This window comes from Mesoplodon mirus (assembly GCF_964341445.2).
Source record: "Mesoplodon mirus genome assembly, chromosome: 18".
In the NCBI taxonomy this organism is placed as follows: domain Eukaryota; kingdom Metazoa; phylum Chordata; class Mammalia; order Artiodactyla; family Ziphiidae; genus Mesoplodon; species Mesoplodon mirus.
Window position 1 is genome coordinate 1,933,678 of NC_138994.1, and position 21,449 is coordinate 1,955,126.

Here is a 21,449-nt window from a genome sequence, read left to right on the forward strand (position 1 = left end):
TCCTCCCCACCCTGCCTCCTTATCCCTGTAGAGTGGAGAGGTGGAGAAAAAAATAATTGTCTAGGAAAGCTTCTGAAGGGGGCGGACCTGGCACGCTCCAAGCATGGCAGTAGCTGAGAAAGCGGGCCAGGCTGGGGAGGGGAGGAGGAGCTGGCCCAATGCCCAGGGCTCCGCGCCAGGCTGATCCAGAGGCAGGGCAGCCAGACAGGCAGGCAGTTGGGTGGGTTGACCAGCAAGGTAGGGGCTGGAAAGGAAAACACTGACCTACTGGAAGGTGCAGGACCAAGCAGAGCAGATGCCACCACCAAGGGGTCAAAGTATTGGGGGGAGGAGCTGGAAAGCAGGGACATCACTGGAATGCATCTGTGGTCCCATGAACACGGTCTTTTAGAGGTACGAGGCACACACACACTGCCCACACGTGCTCCTGAGCTAATTCTGAGGACAGGAAGGAAAAGCAAATCTCGGGGAGAAACTCTGGGATGGACGATATTCCCCCTCTGGCAGGCTCTTGTACTGTGTTTAATGTGCTCTTGGCCTACCTGGAGTCAGGGGAGAAGAGGGGGATTCACCAGGCCTCCTACAGGACCAAGGACACACACGCCCCATTAACCTGGCAATCGGAAGCTCCAACTGAAGAATATCAGATTCCTACACTGAGGAAATAAGATTCATACACCGAGGTCTGAGAGGGTCTTAAACAGTCACCCTCATTTCATAGACGGAGAAACTGAGGATCAGGAAGAGGAAAGAAACTTGGCAACTTTGAGGTAGGACTAGAACTCAGCTGGTTTATGCTGAGTTCTAGTCCTACCTGGTTTATGATGAGCATAAACCAGCCTCCTCCCAGGCTGCTTTATGCTCATCTCACCAAACTTCACTTCTTTCTCTCTGACAAGAAGTGTTAACACAGCAGAAGTTGTATAGCCCCGATGTCAGCAGCAGGAAAAATGCCCATATCCTGTATGGCTAAGTGCATGCCAACTGGCTTTTACTGCATGCGGCTCCAATTTGGGCACAGGATTTAACTTGCAGAAGAGCTATAACTGTACTATAATACGGCTGGATGACTGTCAGAGAGATTGGTTAGCAGGGAAAAGCGTAGTCACCAAAAATTCTGTCTTGAGAAATTTCACATTGGTTTGGGATAGGCAGGGCTGCAAAGGTGAGAGGCAGGTGGGAGGCGCCACCCGACGGTGGAAAGCAAGCAGAAGAGGAATAAATCCTTTGCTCAATTCACTCATCTCGGAAATACGTGGTTGGACTAGAGAGAGCTCACGTTCTTTTTCTTGCCCATCTAGGCAGTGCCAGAGGAAAAGCCAAAACAGAAGCCGAGACAGTGGAGCTCTTTCCAGTCAAGTTCCAAGTCGGCCTGGGCCAACGGCCACTCCCTCCCTCCACCCTGCTCCCTCTGCCTAGAACCGTGCTCTTTCACCTGAGGGGCTCCTAGAGCCAGAGCTGGCCTCCCGAGCCCTACACAGTGTGAAGTGCGAGGTGTGATGAAGCCATCAGATTAAACCTAATGCACGGAGACAAACAGGAGAGGTGACCCGGTGTAAGCAGTGCCACCCTGTTGGTGCAGGCAGCGATGGTGTGGATAAGAAACTAACCACTGGGGACACTGCTCACCTGCCTTCTCTGGCTGGCAATGGGAAGCGTTTCCAGGATCTTCTGGGGGGGGCGGGTGTTAATTCGCTCTGACAGAGGGCAAGGTGGAGGGGGGCTAGAAAGACCATTTCCGGCCCCAGCCTCACGAGAGACGCTGGTTTAGCTCACACACACACACACACCCCAGTGGAGATGTCAGCATCTCTCCAGAAAGCTTCAGAGCCAAAAGGTCTGGCACTCTGGGTCCCAGAGACCTGGCTGAGGGTGGAGCTGACACCCAGAGGAAAGCCCTATGGGACATGCCTGGGAAATGGAGCCAGGTGGAGAGGCTCCCTGCTCAGGAGGGACCGACAAGCTTGGAAGCACAGCTCCAGGCTAGGATTTTGAGGCAGAGAGGCAAAGGAAAGGATACTAGACCAGACTCCACAGAGAAATCCGTTTTCTGCAACTCACAATGTGCACTGAGAAAGACCCTAGTGGAGTCTGGGTACTTCTTGGCATTGTCAGTGTTCCTGCTAAAGGATGAGAATGCATGCCAGCATACGTTGGAAAATACGAATCCACCCTCCTAGTGGAAAGGCGCTCTGGGGTGCCCCTCCAACTGGAGGTTAACGACCTCACGGAATCCTTGTCTCCTCTCCACCGCCGCCAGCACAGACCTGTTGGTGGCCGAACACTTCGGGAAGCTGCTGTTCGTTTCTTTCCAGCGTGTAGGTCTTGATCAGAATGGCTCTCTCCTGACATGGACACCTATCCTGAGTTCTGCCCTGGCTTGTGCGGGAGCAAAATGCCCTCTCGGTAGAGGTCTTTCTCCCCAGCCCCCGACTCTGCCAGGGCGTCACGAGAGCACCGTTCGAGACGGTTCTCATCCATCCTGGGGGGAAGCAGGGGCAAGGTCTCTAACAGCCCAAGGGACGGCGAACACGGCCTTCCAGGAGGCCGGCGGAAAGCAGGCGCGGGCCGGGCAACTGAGAAAGAGGTGCCGGGGAAAGGCGGCAGCAGCTGGGAGTGGGGGAGGGCTGGCAGCAACTGGGGGGGGAGGGGAGTCCTCAGGAACGGGCAACTGAGAAGGGCCGAGCAGCTGGGCGGCCGGGCTGGCGTCGCCGGGCCTGTGCCCCACGTGGGCCGGCCCCTTCCCCCAGCCCCTCTCACCTCACCCAGGGGAAGCTGAGCGCTCGGCCCCGCACCCCGGCCGCTGGGTGGGCCGAGTCGGCAGAGCACAAGGAGGGGGACAGAGGATGTCCCCGGGGGCCCCCTCTGCTGCGGGGCCCGGCGGTCCAGAACGTTCTGCCGCCAGAACCCCCTCGGCGTGCCGACTCTCCCCAGCCCGTCCCACCCGGCCCAGGGGGCCCTGGGCTACGCGCGCAGGGCCCGGAGGGGGAGGGGACACGCGCCGGGGGCTGCCGGGTGGGGGTGGGGACCAGGACTTTGCCCTTTGTCTCTCTCTCTCCAGAGCCACCGGCCGAAACCCGACCCCATCAGTGAGCCAGGCAGCCAGCGAGGGGCAGGCTCCCCCTCCGGGGTCCTTTAGTAAATCCAGACCCGACCTCCCCGTGGTCAGGGCTGACTGAGGTGGTCCTGTGGGGGAGGGGGCTTCCCGCCTGCGAACAGGCCTGCAAGCATTTAAGTGGGAACCGGCTGGGGGCAGGGGGCTGGGAGGGGGCTGGAAGTGGGGCCGCAGAAGCAGAAGGGGAGAAAATGGCCCGGGAGGCGGCATTCCTTGGAGACCTCGGCTGGGCTGTGGGAGGAGGCAGGACCCGGGCGGGAGGCCTCCCACTGAGAAGGCAGGAACCGAGGCCTGGGAGTGGGGTGGGCTGGGGGCGCGGAACCAAGAGGCCTTCCGGGCCTCGGAAAAAAGACCCTCCCCTCCCAGGGCGTTCTGGGAGCCGCTACAGAAAATGTATAATCGAAGAGTCACACCTCCATGCAGAGTAGGGCATTTGCCTGGGGATGCGAATGACCTTCTTTTGTCTGCCCTCTTGGGGTGTCATCAATTACTGATAGTCTTATTAATAACTCACGTTTACACAGTACTTCAGGGTTTACAATCCACACTCTCCCGTGAGCCTAGAACACAGGTTGATCTGAGCCTCTAAACCACAAAAGATTGAGCATATTTTTACTTCCATTCTGCAATTCACAAAGAAGCTCAGAGAGGTTAAGTGCCTAGTCCCAAGTTGACACTAGCCAGCCACTGTCACCACGCCATGAAGCCGGCTCCTGCTCATCAGGGGAAGGTAACTGGGTTCTCGCTCCTCAAAAACATGGATGAGCTATGAATTATGATTCTGCAGGCTTGTAACAAAGGTCAACTCTTTGTCCCTTCCTGCTAGGAGGAGGGGGGATGGGAGGGGAAGCCACTCGATCCCTGCGCCCTTCCCCCCAACCTCTCATTTTCCCCAGGTTTGAACCCAAACAAAAGGAATGGGGAAGGGAAAAAAAAAAAAATTCGCCCAAAGCGCCAGCCCTGGCACCTATAGGAATGCCAAAGGATGGAAGCTCTTAGAACTCAAAATAGCTACCCAGCTTATTTTGCGGGGTTCATGGAGATGGGGAGGCTTCGCATGAGGACACGAGGCCCAGGAAGATACTGACCCCAGATCCCACAGTGTGCACACATCTGGCAGAAGAGCAAACTGAGGTTGACGCCTGAATCCTAAACCACTCAGGTCCTTCTCCACTTCATTCAGCCCCCTTTCCGTGGTTTTTTCATTAAAAGCAGAATTCCCATTTCCCATGATAGCTGCCCAGACAAGGGGAGAATGTCCTTAGTCTTCTTCAACCGTTCAAGATTGCCTGAACATCCCAACGGTGAGAGGAAAAATAATGCAGGGCAAGTATGGAACACCTACGGAGGAAGGAGGCCCAGAGCAGGGAGGAGTTAATGCCGGGCATGTTTTTATTTGCTAACCTTACGCTCTCCCCCGCAAAACATTCAACTTCTCTGAATGTTAGAGGATCAGCTATTCCCACCTTCTAAGAGAGCTCAGCCTTGAAGGTAGAAAGGCCTGGGTTTGAAACCCAGCACCAGTATTCAAGGTATGACCTTGGCTAAGTTACCATAACCACTCAGAGTTCTAGCTTCTTCTTCTGTGGAATGAAGACTAATGCCTGCAGCGTTCTTAGGATTCAATGAAGGAACAGTGCCTAGCTCTGAGTAGATAGATACTCAATAAATGCTCCCTATTATTTTTTTAAAGCATTTTAAAAATATTTATTTATTTATTTTTGGCTTCATTGGGTCTTGTTGCTGCACGTGGGCTTTCTCTAGTTGCGGTGCATGAGCTCCTCACTGCGGTGGCTTCTCTTGTTGCGGAGCACGGGCTCTAGGCGCGAGGGCTTCAGTAGTTGCCACACGCGGGCTCAGTAGTTGTGACTCGCGGGCCCTAAGCGCAGGCTCAGTAGTTGTGGCCCACGGGCCTAGTTGCTCCACGGCACGTGGGATCTTCCCGGACCAGGGCTCGAACCCGTGTCCCCTGCACTGGCAGGCGGATTCTTAACCACTGCGCCACCAGGGAAGCCCTGTGCTCCCTATTATTGCAGAAGGAACTCGTCTTTTGACCCACAGCACGTCACACAGAGCTCTAGAGAAAAGAAGATGCTCAATAAGGGAAATTACGGACATCTGCCATACTTACCTGGGGGCCTCTCCCCACTAGGATGCCATCCCTCTCTTCCAGAAGAGCTGTCTTCCCACAAACATCTCCCTGCCTGTCCACAGTGCTCTCCTGAATCCACTCCTATTTTTTCTGCCTGTCCTCCAAAAACACAGCTTAAGCTCACTCAAAGCCGACCTCCTGTTAGTTCCTGAGGCTGTGTGCCTCTCATTGCAGTCTCTTAGCCTCTGCCGCCCCACAGCTTTTCCTGGATCTAAAGTGAAAATACTGGAGGGCAGGAATTTTATCTTGCACCTCTTTTGTGCAGCTCCTTCTCCCTATGTCTCCCTTCCCTGCCCTGAAAAAGACCCAATAATGCTAAATAAAAACCCAATAAATAATCAAATGTTTAATTCAGGAGAGGGGTCAGGCAAAGACCCCCATTTTATACAGAATGAGGAGGTGACCACCATGTAAGAATCAAAATTGGTGATGCTTTAAATATGGCCAGAGGGAGGCGGGAATGGGGTGTTACTGTTTACTGGGTACCGTTTCAATCTTGTAAGATGAAAAGAGTTCTAGAGACGAACGGAGAGGATGGTTGCACACCACTGTGAATGTTCTTAATACACCCGACCTGTACACTTAAAAATGGTAAATTTTATGTTATGTGTATTTTACTACATAAAATTATTTTAATTATTTCATATTAATTTTAATTTTTAATATAAAAATGAAATTTAATTTAAATTTAGGTGGTTTTTTTTTGGCTGTGCCATGCAGCTTAGCAAAAATAAAAAAAGATAGAGGTGGAAACCTAAAAGCTCCTGGAGAAAAATGATCTGATAAATTGTATTTGTTTGCCATCTCCACTCTAAAGACCAAGGTCTTTTGTTTGTTCTTCATTATATTTCTATAACCTGGCAGAGGGCATGTCAGTAGCAGACTCTGGGGCTTTGCTGGTGGCGCAGTGGTTAAGAATCCGCCTGCCAATACAGGGGACACGGGTTCGAGCCCTGGTCAGGGAAGATCCCACATGCCGCAGAGCAAATAAGTCCGTGCGCCACAACTACTGAGCCCACGTGCCACAAGTACTGAAGCCCTCGCGCCTAGAGCCCATACTCCACAACAAGAGAAGCCACCACAATGAGAAGCCCGGGCACCACAACAAAGAGCAGTCCCCACTCGCCGCAATTAGAGAAAGCCCACCCGCAGCAACGAAGACCCAACACAGCCAAAAATAAATAAATAAATACATTTATTAAAAATAAATAAATAGGGCTTCCCTGGTGGCGCAGTGGTTGAGAGTCCGCCTGCCGATGCAGGGGACACGGGTTCGTGCCCTGGTCTGGGAAGATCCCACATGCCGCGGAGCGGCTGGGCCCGTGAGCCATGGCCGCTGAGCCTGCGTGTCCGGAGCCTGTGCTCCGCAACGGGAGAGGCCACAACAGTGAGAGGTCCGAGTACCGCAAACAAACAAACAAACAAATAAATAAACAGTAGACTCTGAATAGATAAAAATAAGTGGGTGCATGCATACATGTGTGAATGAATGCATGATTAGAAGTACCAAGCTTTGGAGCAATATGCAGGCTATCAAATGTCTATACCATGTTAAATATTTTCTTACATGATTTACTTAGTTGTATATATATATTTTTTAAATTAACACCCCACTCCATCTCCAAAAAATGGCTAATGACTGACTGGCAAGAGCCCCACACACCCAGGCTAAAGTGACTGACCATGTGACGTTTTGAAGAGGAGAACAAAGGAACTTGGGCCTAGACAGGCGTCACTCCTCTTCTAGTTAGAAGTTTAGGGAATTCCCTGGCGGTCCAGTGGTTAGAACTCTGCGCTTCCAGTGCAAGGGGCAGGGGTTCGATCCCTGGTCGGGGAGCTAAGCTCCCCCGGGCATGCCCCCAACCCCCGCAAAAAAAAAAAAAAAAAAAAAAAAAAAGACGTTTAAAGGAAACTACTCAAGACGGTCAGGGGCAAGGGTGGGAAAGTGAAAGAAAGATGATCCGAGAGATCTGTGAGGTTAGGAGGTTCGTGAAGATCATTTTATTCCACCTCTTGCCTCCCACAGCTTATTCTGGACAGATATCACTCCACTCTATTCTAAAAAGTCAGCAGAAGCGGCTTTGAATCAAATGGTAATAAACATTGGGAGGAAACCTCTCTATGTAAAATAACTTCCGTCAGCTAGATTTTCCCTTCTACGTTAAATAAAAGGTTGCTGGAGTGGACACTCTAGAAAAGAAGTGAAGAGAGTATTCTTCTTAACCCTGCCGTCTCCGCAGCCAACATCCTATCTACAGCTCGTCCTCGCTCAGAACACACTGGCTGCAGCCACCAACAGCCACGTCTGTGAAGGATCATCTTTGCCCTTTAATTTAGGGTTCCGTCTCCAAATCCTGCCAAAGCAACTGCTCTCTATTACAGTTGGACTTCTCCTCCCAGGCAACTTAGAGACCTGGAGGAGGAAGTGGCATAAATACGTCTAACTCTGAAGAGATGGCCTCACCAGGCTTACTCAGCCCAACAGCCCCACTCTAGCTCCTCTCTCCCCTCATTTTCTCCTCCTCAGAGAACCTAATGGAAAGGTGACAAGCCCCAAGCAATCCCAAATGCCACTCCAGAAAAGAGGCAACACACATCATTCCGCATAAACTCATTGTAAAACCCTTTATAGTAACTGAATAAAGTCACAAGCCTGTTAAATGGCCTAAAACCACATCCGGATTGGAAGCCCTTCTCCCCACCCCCACTAAGAGAAGATTCAACCTTCATTCCCTGGTCTGAGATGTGGAAAGGGGCTATAAGTCTGTGGGTTTGTGAGTTTGTACCTTTTGGGCAGGGAGGGCTGAAAAAAGGAAGTGGATGTCAAGGTGGGTCCTGAGCACACCTTTGGGGACTGTTTCCAGACCAGGGAGAGAAACTGAGACCACTGTGGCTTTGCCATCTAAGAGGCACGGGATGGGAAGCCACGTATGCAGTCACTTCCTCCGCATCCAAGGGTCCCCAACTCCTGAATGCCTACTTTGTTAGCTTAAGCAAGAAGAGAACTTCAAGCAAACATGTCCATCTCCTACCAGATAGGGGAAGCTGCCCACTTCTTCCTCCTCAGACCCCCAAAAGGACTTACACAGTCCCCTTCATCCTGAATTCTTACAACACCTCATCTGCAGAATTAGGATAGTTCTCCTCTCATCAAAGCCCCTACCCCACATGCACTTTTGACAGGAGCACCAAAGTGTGAAATTTCAACAAGGAACCTGGCCCAGGTTGAGGGCATCAACATTGCAATGTATGCTCCATCCTCCTAAGAGGAGGGTTAAGAGACAGTGGTAGGGGCCATATCTAGGGGCTCTTGAGGGTTGCCCTGATGAGCTTCATCTCCCTCTCCCAGAAGGTGGCCTTTCCTTTCAGCACACAGGTCATCAAAAGCATCCTGCACACAAATCCCCCTCAATATGCCTATCCATCATTGTTCCACATAAAGTACATGCCATATTCACAGAAGTGTACCTGAACACCGTACCTGTTGCCTTAGATATATGGCCAAGCTGTTACACACAGTCCAAAGACAGGAGGCACAGGTCCACATGGGAAACAAAGAAAAATAATAGCTAATGTGTAATAGCACCAGCTTACAGTTAAGCTAATGACGGCTCAAGGAGGTTAAGTAACTTTTCCAGTTTCCCAGTCATTGCCTGACTCCAAAAACTCTTGTTTTTGAGCACTGAGCTCTCCTGGAGAGACCTTTCCTCCACACTCCTGTAGGACTGAGTGAGGGACCTAGGGTAGGTCATGAGACTCTGACCTAATAATAGAGCTTCCTCCCTCCTTGAGCCTCAAGAATTCTGAAAGTGATTCCTGCCCTCCCTGCTCCTGTTGCCAAAGAACTCAGACTCCACAAACAACCTTTACACAAAACAATTATTTTTTAATTTCTAAATTCTCTGATTTGTCCTCTTAAAGATCCTAACTATATCCAATCAACTAAACTATCCAACTTTCACTTAGACTTAACATTTCCCATTTCAAGTGGCCAAAACATCTGGATGAAGGACCAGTTTTTTAACTGAAACTAACGCAAAATGAATAAAAACTGAAGCCTTCCTTAACCCACTTTTCCTAAGGAAATGTTGAAAGAATTGACTGGAATCCACAAAACAGATATATTGGAGAGGGAAAGAGAAAATGAAGAGAGATCCTCCACTTCTCCCGTCTCCTCCTCTCTAACAGAGATTTTCTCCACAACCCTCCCCCTAAACTATGGCCAAAATTCCCACCCATCCTGATGGGTCACTCATATGCCTTTACCCACCAAAATGCCCCTTGTCTAATAATCAGACTTGTCCTAGGGGTGTTGAAAGTATCTGGACAATCCAGTCAAAAATTCTTTTACTCATCCAGCTGCTTGCTCTGTATTTCATGCAAAAGCAGTTTACTGGTGGGCTCGCCATGCTCTCTGCTCTCTGCCACACGACCAGAACATCAAATCCTGGAAGCCTGGACTTCTGCACCAGGACTGCGTTTCTGGTGGTGTTTGTTCTGTATACAGTTACATTTCAGTGTTTCGCAATCAGGTTTTCTCCAACTACATTAAAATGATGAGGTCCAGACCTACTGTTCTCCTGTGATTTACCCGTAATCTACACCCGTTTTATTTCAGCAGAGTCTGCGTTTAGGGTGAAAGCTTGTTCCAGACTGTTGTTCCTTCCTTCCATGACTATTTACTGCAAACCTACTGGCTGCAAGGGAGAAGCCGGTCTTACAAAGCTGGCTCTGCTTGTTCAATACTAGGATGACCCCTTGGACCCACTAAAAAGTACAGAGCCCCCTTTGAACAAACTCAAGTTCTTCTACTAGAATGCAGTTAACAAACTGGGGACTGGACACCTCCCTGCTGGCGATGCGCCCTTGAAACGGTGTGTGTTGTCACAGGCGCTCTCCTGGTTGATCATTTTCTAGCTACATCAGACTTTTATCAATAACCGAAAAAGCATACATTTTGATTCCACGTTTTTTGAGGAGAGACCTTTTCTTATTTGTTTTGACAGACATTTAAAAAGGTGTGGACTGGGCACAGGTGGAAATGGTATTATGCAAATTTGACATTAACATGGAGTCAAACACTGGCTGAGACCCTGAGAAAGATCTTTAAAGCCTCGCCAGTGGCCAACTGGAAGACCTGTTGTCCATCTTTGACAACATAAATAAAACCCATCACAGAACCTCTGGTTACTATTACTCCCTTTGTTATTGTTTCAGTCAGCCTTTGGGACATGGGGACACAGTCCATCTACTGAAGATTACAGATTGTGCGACGCTGTTAACTCTCCAAGGTTCTACGCCCCATGGCCAAGGGGCCTCAGCTCCTGGGAGAGGGCAACAGTTAACATGCACTTCCATTTTCTCTCCACCTCTCCATCCTCTCACTTTCCCCGGACCTGCTGTTTTGCTCCCTCCCCTGACTCTTCCTTCACTCCACAATCACCCTCCAGCCCTTAGCTTTTGCCTTAGAACGTAAAGGTCTTGAGACAGAGCGGGCGCTGGAAGGTCTGCACCGCGGGGCCTGGGACCTCTCCCACTGGGGAAGGCTGGGGAAGCCGCGGCGAGGTTTGGGATCTGGGGGCTCCCAGGACGAAGGCGAGGCTGTGGGCCGGCGCGCCGCGGCCAGGGGTCTCGGGACCCTGGGAAAGGAAGCCCTCGTCGGAGACCCAGGCCTGCGGATGTTCCCGGGCAGGGGCTGGTTCAAAGGCAGGCGAGGGCCCCTGCGCGGAGCGGGCAGAGATTGCGAGGCCAGGGCTGGGCTTGGTCTGCGGCGGGCGGGGAAGGGCAGCGGGGCCGGCGCGGGCTCTCCAGGAAGCGCCTCCAGCGCCGCCGCGACTTTCTCTGTTTTTTGAAAAAGCGAAGGGAAGGCAGGCAACTCCGAAAGCAAAAATCGCCTTGCCCTGGGCTGAATCTACCACCCGTCTTCCAAACCTGGTGTCTGCGACCCCCTCTCCCGTGGGTCGCTGTGCGCCTCCAGCCGCTCCTCTTTAAAAGGGAAGCGGGCAATCCACCCCAACCCCCATCTCCCTCTCCCTCCCTCTCCCTCTCTCTCTCTCTCTCTCTCTCTCTCTCTGTCTCCCCCCCACCTCCCTCTCTCTCCCTCTCTCCCTCTCTCTCTCTCTCTCTCTCTCTCTCTCTCCCCCCCCCCACCTCCCTCTCTCTCTCTCTTTTTTTCTCCCCGTCTGGAATTTCCAACCCAGGACTAACTCGTCTGATTTTTCCAGTCTCCCCTGCTGCTTTTTTCCTCCTCCTCTTTTCTCTCCCAAACACTCCCATCCCAAAATCTAAGCTGCACTTTCTGGAAGGCATTAGCCACATTTTAAGAATCTTTTAAGAGGATGGGGAGCGAACAAGACTGAATTTAAATTCTAACAGCTGGCAAGATGTCTGTTCTTCAAACGCCTTTGCTTCATACATTTATTCTATTAACATCACCAACACTACCCCCCCACACACGACAATCAACACAGGTACAACCAATACATATCTCTTCAACACAAAAACCCTTAGACTTCTACGAATAGCACTTAGGTCTCCCTCTTTTCACTTAACTAAAATTGTAATGTTTTAAAATTTTATACTCACTAGTCAATCTCAATGGTATCTTTGTCAACTGGCTGTTACACATTATAGAATAAATAAGCTCAAAAAATAAGCCTTAAAAGTACCCAAACACATAAAATATGATTCATATGACATACATTAAGGTACTTTTAAAAGATTAGAAGCTCTGGACCTTTGAATCAAGATTCTTCCAATGGTAATGTCATGTATTTTGTCTCTAAAACATAATTACAAGAAAGAATGTTTTGCTCTTGTTCCAGCAAACTCTATGCCATTAAAACTTTACATTTGAAACAGTTAACTATACTTTGAATAAACTAGTGATGGGAATTACGATTCTTCCCCCTCTTTACTCAAAAGTTCTCCATCTGGGAAACCACTGGAGTAAATTTCATCTTTCTACTTTGGGTTAGAAAATAAAGTGTTCTGGAAACCTACAACTCTTCCAAAGGATAATCATATACCACTGTCTTTAGGAAAGTCACCTTGAAATACTGAGCACTAAATAACAAGTTAAAGATTTCTCTAGCAGTGAAAAAAACTTAATATATGAATTTGTAAACATTTATTTTCTAGGTGAAAATTAAAATGGAGAAAGTGAATTGATTTCCACCTTTCCTCCAAACAGCTCAGAAAAATTAAGAATCAACTTATTTAAAACTCAAAAACTTGATATTAGTAAGAAAACCTTTTTACTAAAAGGGTCACAAACCGTTTCTACTTTAAACTTACTAGTTGAATATCTGGTTAGACGTATCTTTCAACCATAACCACCAAGGCAGAAGGGCCTGCAAGTGCTCCCACCCTAGTACTTGTCCTCCTTTATAGCTGTTTTTTAAAGACATTCCCTTGTTTCTTAACAACCCCCATAATTAATTTTCAGCCCATAAGAACAATTTTCCTTAAAGGCAAATCCACTTCTGAAGGCAAAATTTTTGTCTGTTTTGAAAACATTTAGTGATTCAATGATTTCTTCAGAGTCTCCACAAATCACTTAAAAATATTTTGCCACTTACGAGACATCCCTTTGCAGAGATTTTTAAAGCAACTAACTTCAGAAAATTAAACCATAAAATCAGAATTAAGTTTGAATACTTTCTCTTCTGAGAGTTCTCACACTTATAGGGCTAGGAGACCAATTTTTGTGTGCTTTTTGATAGTTAGAAATTTAAGGGAAAGTGTTATTAGTCCCCCTCATTTTAAGTCAGAGAAAACAACCATTAATCTGCCTAAGGAAATCAAAGTCTTTAACTTGAACACATTTCACCTAGAGAAATGCAGTACATCTCTTCACTTCTTTTCTTAACAGCAACAACTTTTATTTTGATGACACCAGTGGACAGGAGGTATGCTATCTTTAGGCCACATTCCTCTAGAAAAAGGCACACAGTGGCAAATGAAACAAAAATTTAATTCCCTTTTAAGGAATTTTCTCCCCAAATACCCAAGCCTCACTAACATGATACCCCTTTACCTTAACTACTCAAGTGTCTCAAATTTAAAAAAACAAACAAACAAAAAAACACATACAACTCCTTTCCACAACAGTCTTTAAAATGCTTTTGGTTTTCCTCCTTTGTCCTAATACTTCACAGTGAATATATACAAATTCTCAACAATAAGCTGAAACTCTTGACCAAAATTCCAACACTGACTAAGAGGGTATTTGGGAAGGTGATCTCAGAGAAATTTAACGCCGCCCATTTTAAAAATTCAACTTAATGCTTTCAGTTTTTCAACTTAATGTCCAGTCTCTTGAGTTCTTAAAAAGGAATAAATTATATTTAGCAAATAGATACAAGGTTAAAACAAAATATATTAATACTTCAAAATCAGTTACTCAGAGTTAACTGCTAAAAAATATTTTATCTTTTTCTTGATAACCCCCCTCTTAAAAAAAAAAAGGAACATTTAGGTTGCCAGGTTTTTATGAATCTCTTAGAAATGTTTAAAAAGTCATAATTCATTTGGACCTGAGTACATCAAGAAGAGTTCTCCTCTATTTTAAACAGTAAAAACAATATATATACACACAAAATATATATATACACCATTGTTCATTTTGCTTAAAATATATTAGTCATAGTTAATTAACTAGTTCCTGTTCTATACATCCATGAGACTGAAAAAGCCAGGAACAAACCAACTGAAGAAATACTTTCAGACAGACTAAAAACACATACCACAACATGCTTCCTCAAAGAACACAAAATGATAGAGCAAACTGACTTCATGAAAACAAACTTTCTTTTTTAAAATCCTAAAACTTCAAAAATTGATTCTAGAAAAATGAAGTGCCTTACCACCACTCAGCAAAAAATAAAACACAACTGACTCAATGTTTGTGCTCAAAAATTATTTCAGGAAGGGGGGGAGAATACACAAAAGATTGAATATGGGTGTGGAAGGTAAGATTTTGTACCCACTCCTCACAAACCCCACCCCTTCCCAACTCAAAGGAGCCCTCAGTAATACAGTTTGGAGGGAACAAGAAGGAGCCTAAAAATGGCTTTAAAGCAAGCAGATGGCTTAGGGGAAAAGATCCATAAACACTGAGCACCATAAAAATTAAAATATAAATGTTTTGGGTTCCATTTCATCACATTTTGCTATTTTCTTGTTTATCACTTCATTCCCTTTAAAATTTAAACCATCCTTTAGAGCAAAAGAAAAAAATTCCATATATTTCAGAATTCCAGTTATTCTGGTTATTGTCCATCAACATGTTTCAGACACTTAGCTTTCAGTTCAAATATCCACTATCTTCTCAGTAGATCTACTGATGTCAGTGTACATAGTTCTCTCATTCCCATCTCCAGGAAGTGCTTCCAAATAATAAATAAGACTTTTTTTCTTTCTTCCGATTTTATTGCCTCTTTACTCCTAACTCTAATTGCCTTTCCAATAACAGGGTATTTCAAGCACTTGAGGTTAAATCACAAGCTCTATAAACATAGTTACAAGCCATATTGATCATCTATAGAAACAATAGTTCCAAGTTACTTAAATATCTCAAGCTAAACCACTGAACAGATTTTTCTCACATTAAACTTTCTAGACTCTCTTAACTGCCTTCAGAAAAACACAGCCACCCACCTCCACCTTCCCACCCAGAAAAGGCCAGGAACTATTCTAAAATGCAGCAAGTTTCCAGTTGAAATGAGGGGAGAAAGCGAGGAGAAGATCAAAGATTTACTGGGGGCTGCAACACGAGAGAAAACTCTGCACTGTCAACATGTTTAAAGTCAGGTCTGAGAAAGCAGAAAGACTGCCCTTATACTTCCCAGCCAGAGTTCATTGAAAGATTTGAACCATGAATCAGCTTTGGGGATAACATGATAAGAGTTACCCCCTTTGCTGAAGTGAAGATAGGAAGGTATTGGAACACACTCTCTCTCTCTTTCTCTCTCACACACACACACACACGCACACACACATACCCCATTCATCCAGGGAGTTCTAGACCCTCCAAAGAGCCCCAGCTCACAGCCTGAACACAAAGCTCTCACCCCAGATGGTCGGTCCCCTTGCAACAATGGACTGAAGGAGTGGGGGTGGGGGGCTCAGAAAGGATAGTACAGCCAAAGCGTATTTGCAAAATCCAGTTGGGAGGGGAGGATGTGTGATGGGAGGGACTAGAGGTAGGTGTCTGTGAAAAAAATAATGTCCTTGCCTGTTGCAGAAATATAAATAAAGCACAAGCACAGAATTCTTTGGGGGGCAGGAATTCATTCCACTTCCCCTAGGGAGTCAAAGGGGACCCCCTCCCAATCCACTTAAGAATTATGGTGAGGGAAGGGGGGGAAAAACAGTCCTGTTAGAAACTTGCTGAATGTCCATGAGTCTCAACTCTCTAAAGATTTTTAGCTTCCCCACAAAAATGGTCCCACACACCTCGAACAAACTCCACAAGGTTCCTCCTCTATTGATTTTTCTCGCTTTTACTTCTCCAAGGAACATCTCCTAGCCCACCCCAGCCTCAGCTTTTTTTTTTTTTACAAGCTGTAAACCACCCATTACAAGATCTTAGCCAATCTTCCCTCCCTGCCCCCAACATCCGGAGTTGGGGGTGGGAAGGCCAGTAATGGGTTTCTTCCACTGGAGACACTATGGACCCCTGAACACAACCTCTCAGCGCCCCCAGGCTGACCCCCTCCCCAGAGAAGAGCCCTTTCCTACCTTTGTTTTTTGGGGACGGAGTGTTCAATCTCTAGGCGTTTTCCTTGCAGCTCCACTTTCCCTAAAGATTAAATTGAAAAAGACAACATGAGAGCTTGGACGGGGAGGGGGGGGGTGCGGCAAAAGGAAGGAGAAATCAGAGTAATTCAGGAGTTACTGGGATTTGAGATCTTCCTAGGAATCCAGGTAGTGGGTTCCGCAGCCGGTTGCGAAAAGGTCGCCTGGGGAATGGTGGACTCTCTAAATTCATTATCGTGTTTTCTGAATTTTTGTTTTGTTCTCTCACTGAGGTAGCCGAGTAGTGGACGGCTCTGGGAGCCGGATCTGGGGGAGGTGCGAGGGCGTCCGTGTGGGCCGGCTGCCTTTACGGCTCCCAGATGTGGGGAGAAGGGGCCGAGAAAGGGCTCCCCGTTTCTCCCAAGTCTGTGGCGGGGGTGGGGGTGGGGCTGCAGAATGAAACTTTATTTTCCTGTCGAGCCAGGGAGAAGGGCTTCGGGCGGCGGGGTGGTCACCTGTCGGGGCCGGCCGGGAGGCGAGGTCCGGGGGAGCAGAGCTGGGCCCCGCGGGGAGGGTCCCCGGCGGCCGCGGCGCGCGCCTCTCGGCCCAGCCTGGGCGTCTCGGGAAGCAGCATGGCGACCCGCCGCCGCCGCCGCCGCGCCACCCCGCTCACGCCCCACTTTCAAATCAAAATGGCTCAAGCCCCGGGCCCTGGGCGGTAGGCGGGACCCCGCTCCTCTCAGGTCAGGCCCGAAGGCTGCCGTCCCCACGGAAACCCTGGAGGTCGGGAGCGGAGCGGGGACCCCTTCCCAGCCCGGAAAGGCCCACGGCGGAGGAAGGGGAGGGGGTGCGCACGGGGTGGGGGCGTCCAGCCTCGGACACCGAGGGACTGACGTAGGGCGCCCAGACTGAGTTCGCCTCGGTGGCGAGCCCCCCCGACTCCTGCCAACAGGGGCTCCCGCCCCGTCGGTGGGGGGCTACGAGGATCACCTCACTAAAGCCTCCAGCTCTTCATCTCGGGCTAGGAGGAAGGGGCGAGGAAAGCCGAGTATTTCCGCGCGAGGGGCCAGCAAAGGGACGGAGGGGGCGTCGGAGAAGGTGGATGGGAGTCGGTACCGAGGCCAAGCCCCGCAGGCCGGAGGCAGAGAGGAGTTGGCGGGCAAGGAAAGAGGAGGAGCAGGTCCCCGTTGTTCAGGCATTTCGCGGTGCTTTTTCCGGGGAGGTGGGTGCACTCTTACCGGAGAAAGTTTCGATGGCCTTCATCGCCCAGTGCTCGTCGGGGCAGTCCACGAAGGCATAGCCGGACTTGACCAAGAACTGGCCGCTGTAGGAGATCTTGTGCTCCGCAAACACTTTCTCCAAGTCCGCGGGGGTCACGCTCTCGTTGAGATTGCCGATGTACAGCTTGTTCATGGTGGCGGTCTCGGGCAGGACGCAGTCCTGGGCAAGGCCGAGCGGGCGGGCGCGGGCGGCGAGCCTCCTAGGCCGAGGCGGGAGGCGGCGGCAGCAGACGCAAACTTTCTTTGCACCCCACCCCTGAAGTTGTCCGGAGCCGAGGAGGGGAGGGCGGCCGGAGGGCGCGCAGAGGTCGCGGGAGAGTTCGGGGAGGCCCGGGAGAAGTGCCCGCGGCGCGCTGGGAGGCGGACGACGCGGCGCGGCTCCTTCCCTTCTGTCCGAAACCCCTCCAAGCGGGCTGGTGTGTCACGTTTCTCCGCGGCCGCCCTGGCGCCGCCTCTAAATAAAATCGACTTGAAAAAAAAAAATGGAGCGGAAAAAAAAAAAAAAAAAAGGCGAAGCCACGTGGTGAAAGCCCCCACCCACCCTGCAGGGGAAGACCCCCGACGCCTCCGGGCCCTTGGGCCCTCCAACCCGGCCCAGCCCACCAAACTCCCGGCCGGGGGGGGGGGGGAGGGTGCCTCTCAACTCACCCCCCGGGTAAGTTGGGCGGGTGGGGGCTGTTTTCCCGAAGCTCTACTTGCCCCCTCCCCCTTGCAAGAATCTGGCCCCTAGGGAGGCGCCCCGCCCCCCACCCATCCCCCTACCCGGGCCCTAGCTGGGGGGAGAGTGGTCCGGCCCAGAATCTCCCACCTCTTAATGGGTTGGATAAAATGTGCGGTTATTTTTTATTCGAGTGGTCGGGAGTGGGGGGAGTTTGCCCACCCTACCCCAGCTAACTGCTAGCGACTGACAGGCGGGGGACGGCCGAGAGAGACAAAGAGAAGCCGAGGACTCTGGGGTCTTCAAGAGGGGGTCGCGCGAGCCGGTGATTTCAAAAGAAAAGCGCTATTCCCCTAGATCTTTAAGTGGGGGGGGGGGTCTCGGCCTTCCCAGCCCCAGCGCTAGGAGACTCCCTCGCCTCGGGGGATACAGGATCGAGGGACCCTGCGAGCGCGGGACTGGGAAGCTGGAAACACGGGGGATCGTGGCTGGAAACCAGGGATCCACAGGAAATCATGTTTCGGGATTCCCCCGGGGTTCATACCGAGGGTTCGGCTGTTGAACTATAACGTCTCGTGGTCCTGGGGGAAAGCGCGGATCCGGCCCAAGATGACCCCGAGAGAGAGGGAGGGGTGGAGAGAAGGAAGAGGAGTGGTCGCGTGAGCGGACCCGGGCTAACCAAAGGGGGAGGTCTCAGGCAGGGAGTGACAGGGTGGAGATCTAAATGATCCCTTTCTCCCTCCCTGACGCGGGGGCAGACAGGTGGAGTACCCTCCCCCCGTCCCACCCGCGACAGCGACGGCAGCTTTCCCAGCGCTGGGTTCGGGTCTCGGAACTTTGTTTGGGGTGCGGGATTTGGATCCCGGCGGGAAGGCGGGAGAGGCGCGGAGGGCCGGGGGCCGAGCTTTAAGCCCCGCCCACGTCCCCAGGTCAGACCCGCAGGGGGAGGGGGTAATTTCCGCTCGGCGCTCGGGGAAGCGAGGGGCGGGAGCTGTGCTCGGAGGAGGGGGCGGCGGCCCCTCCCCCGCCCGCCTGGGGAGGGGGAAGCGGATCCGCCCTGGTCCCTTCCTTCGCCTTTGACCAACTCGTTCCGGATCTTCTAGCCCCGGGAACCCGAGGGACGGACCCGACTGGGCAAGGGGCGACACGTGGGCGGTCGCACCCCGTCTCGGCGGTGGGGGAGGGGGCAGTTGGCCGCGCGTTTCGGAGTCCCGGCTACGCTACGCAGAGCCGGGCGTGCGGTCCACGAGCACCCGGGATCCCAGGCCGAGGGGCGAGCGAGGCCAACGAGTTTCTAGCGGCGGGGGCTGGGATGGCGCCAGCGGGTGGTGTAGAGCGCGGCCAGGGGACCCTGGAGCCCCCTTACCCAGCGAACCAGGGAAAGGGGCGGGGGTGGACCCCCAGTCATACCAGAGTCTCCTCGAACTGGGCGGAAGCTGGGGTTTTGCTCTGGGTTCTGCGGGAGGGAGAAATAATTCTGTCGCGGGCACGCGTGCTGCGAGGGCAGGTGAGGAAGGGGGTCACTCTCCCTTTCCCGGTCCCCGACCCCATTGTCTCAGTCGCCTGCGGCCCGGGCCGACTCCGCAACACGTGTTGGCTGCACCGATATGAATGCCTTAGATTTTTTTTTCTTGTTATTATTTTGTGTTTGCAGAGGCAGTGAGCCGATTCCGACTTCGGCGCACCGCCCTTCTGGCAGAAGATTTTCTACCGTTCAAAAGTCAGGAGTTAAAGAACTGCACGCTCCACCTTTGTCCCCCTCCCCGTTTTCCCCGCGCGCTGAAAAGAAATGGGGCTTGGGGGTGGGGGTGGGGGAGGGCTTCCAACTCGGTTTCTCCATCTCCACCACCTTAAAAACCCACCCTCCAAATCCGCGTTTTGTTCTTGCCAGCCACGTGTTTGTCGGATTTTTACTTTTGTGATATTTTTTCTTTCCGTGGGTCTGCAGAAATTAAAATACTATAAGCCATCAGTTGCTGAGCAGACAAAAAATGTTTTCTCTCCAAGAAGGTGGGCGATATCTCTATTCCACCCCCCACACCTCCTCCACCTCTACTCCCTGTTTCTGACTTCATATTCAGTCAGCTCTTGACCATAAACAATTTTAAACAAACCAACGAGCTGGAGACTGCCTGCCACATAGTAGGTATTCAGTAAGTAGTTTCTTAAGTGAAAAGCAAGCTAATACAAATGTTCTTTGTACTAGAGCAAAGAGCATTTGGAGGAAAATTAAGAGGCCGGGGGGAAAAAAATTATCTTGGCGAGAATGTGTGGGTCTGTTGCCCGGGGACTCTTCTTGGTGCCGTGTGTGTACTTTTGAAAGGGCTAAAAGATGGTCTCAGAAACGCTGTTGTGTTCCTTGGCCTTTCCCTATATGGGAACCCCGATCTCCTGAAACCTTTTCTGTTATATCTGGGAACAAGGAAGAGGGTACTTGGGAGGGCATTCCAGTTCCCAGAAACTTTAAGTGCTGTTTGCTTCATTTAATTTAAATCTTCAGGAATTAATAGAAGCACCTCTCAGGTTTTCTCCCTGGGGAGCATGTCCACTACTCTCTCTTTATTCCTGAAACAAAAGCAAGTTACACCCCACAAAAATCTTCATTCAGATCTCTAGACGCTTGTAAAATGCAGTCCACCTTTTCTTATCCTAAATTCAAAGGGAAACAAATTTAAGTTAATAATTGAATTCGGTTCACTTTTATGTTGATTTTTTTCCATTTAAAAATAGAAGTCGAAATGTTAGCTGAAATTACTCAGTTTCTTTAATGTTTTAAAATGACAGAGGAAAAAAATATAAATGTATTAAATTAAAAATGTACCAACTACTGATAAATTGAAACTGATTAGTTCTTTTTAAAAATCAGCTGTTCACTGAATTCTAATCCTCCCCCCACCCCCACCAAGAGCTTCTGTGTATAGTCAGAAGCTGCAAGAACACAAGAGAGAGGAGGCAGCTGGGGCTGAGATGCAGACCCTTTTAGCCCCCAAATCAGTTTTGCCTCAGTGACCTGGCTATTTTAGGCTGAGGTTGGGGAGACTGAATGATGTTGATTGGTGCTTCATCTCTCCCCTCTGAGTGAGTCCAGCTCTAAAATTAACCTGAGAGAAGGGTTATTTCTTGTCAAGACTCACATTCCCAGGTTAGGGATAGGAATGGGATGACTTGGGATTCCATAATTTATCATCATTATTTTCTTTGGCTTCTTAAAAATTAAAGACAACTAGTCAACATTTATTTGTTAATAATTTTGTTTCTACACAACTTCTTTGGGAAATTTAATCTTCAGTGCAGAGTTCAGTTTAGTTTGTGAGAGTTAAAAATATAGCCGCAGGATAAATTGTTTTCTTTAAGAATAATGATTTTTAAAAAGTATTATCATTATACTTCTTGTTGTTCTCCTCCCCCCCTTCCTCCTTCTTCTCTATTTTTTCCTGGAGAAGTGTTTGGTCTAGTTACATAACCCAATTCTCTGAATTCAGAAACACTGAAACTTGACTCCAT

The 21,449-nt window shown here is 49.8% G+C and overlaps 1 protein-coding gene across 4 annotated transcripts in view; it reads right to left on the bottom strand.

Annotated features, from left to right (window-relative positions):
* IGF2BP1 (insulin like growth factor 2 mRNA binding protein 1) overlaps positions 1-17,420 on the bottom strand; it is a gene marked incomplete at both ends in the record, with an annotated part of 37,281 nt that extends 19,861 nt beyond the window's left edge. For all 4 annotated transcript variants that reach the window (XM_082604201.1, XM_082604200.1, XM_082604199.1 and 1 more), the window contains 2 exons: positions 16,011-16,071; positions 17,246-17,420. In XM_082604201.1, coding sequence (XP_082460327.1) covers positions 16,011-16,071; positions 17,246-17,420 — 236 coding nt within the window. The remainder of the gene's footprint in view (positions 1-16,010; positions 16,072-17,245) is intronic.
* Positions 17,421-21,449: the final 4,029 nt, after the last annotated feature.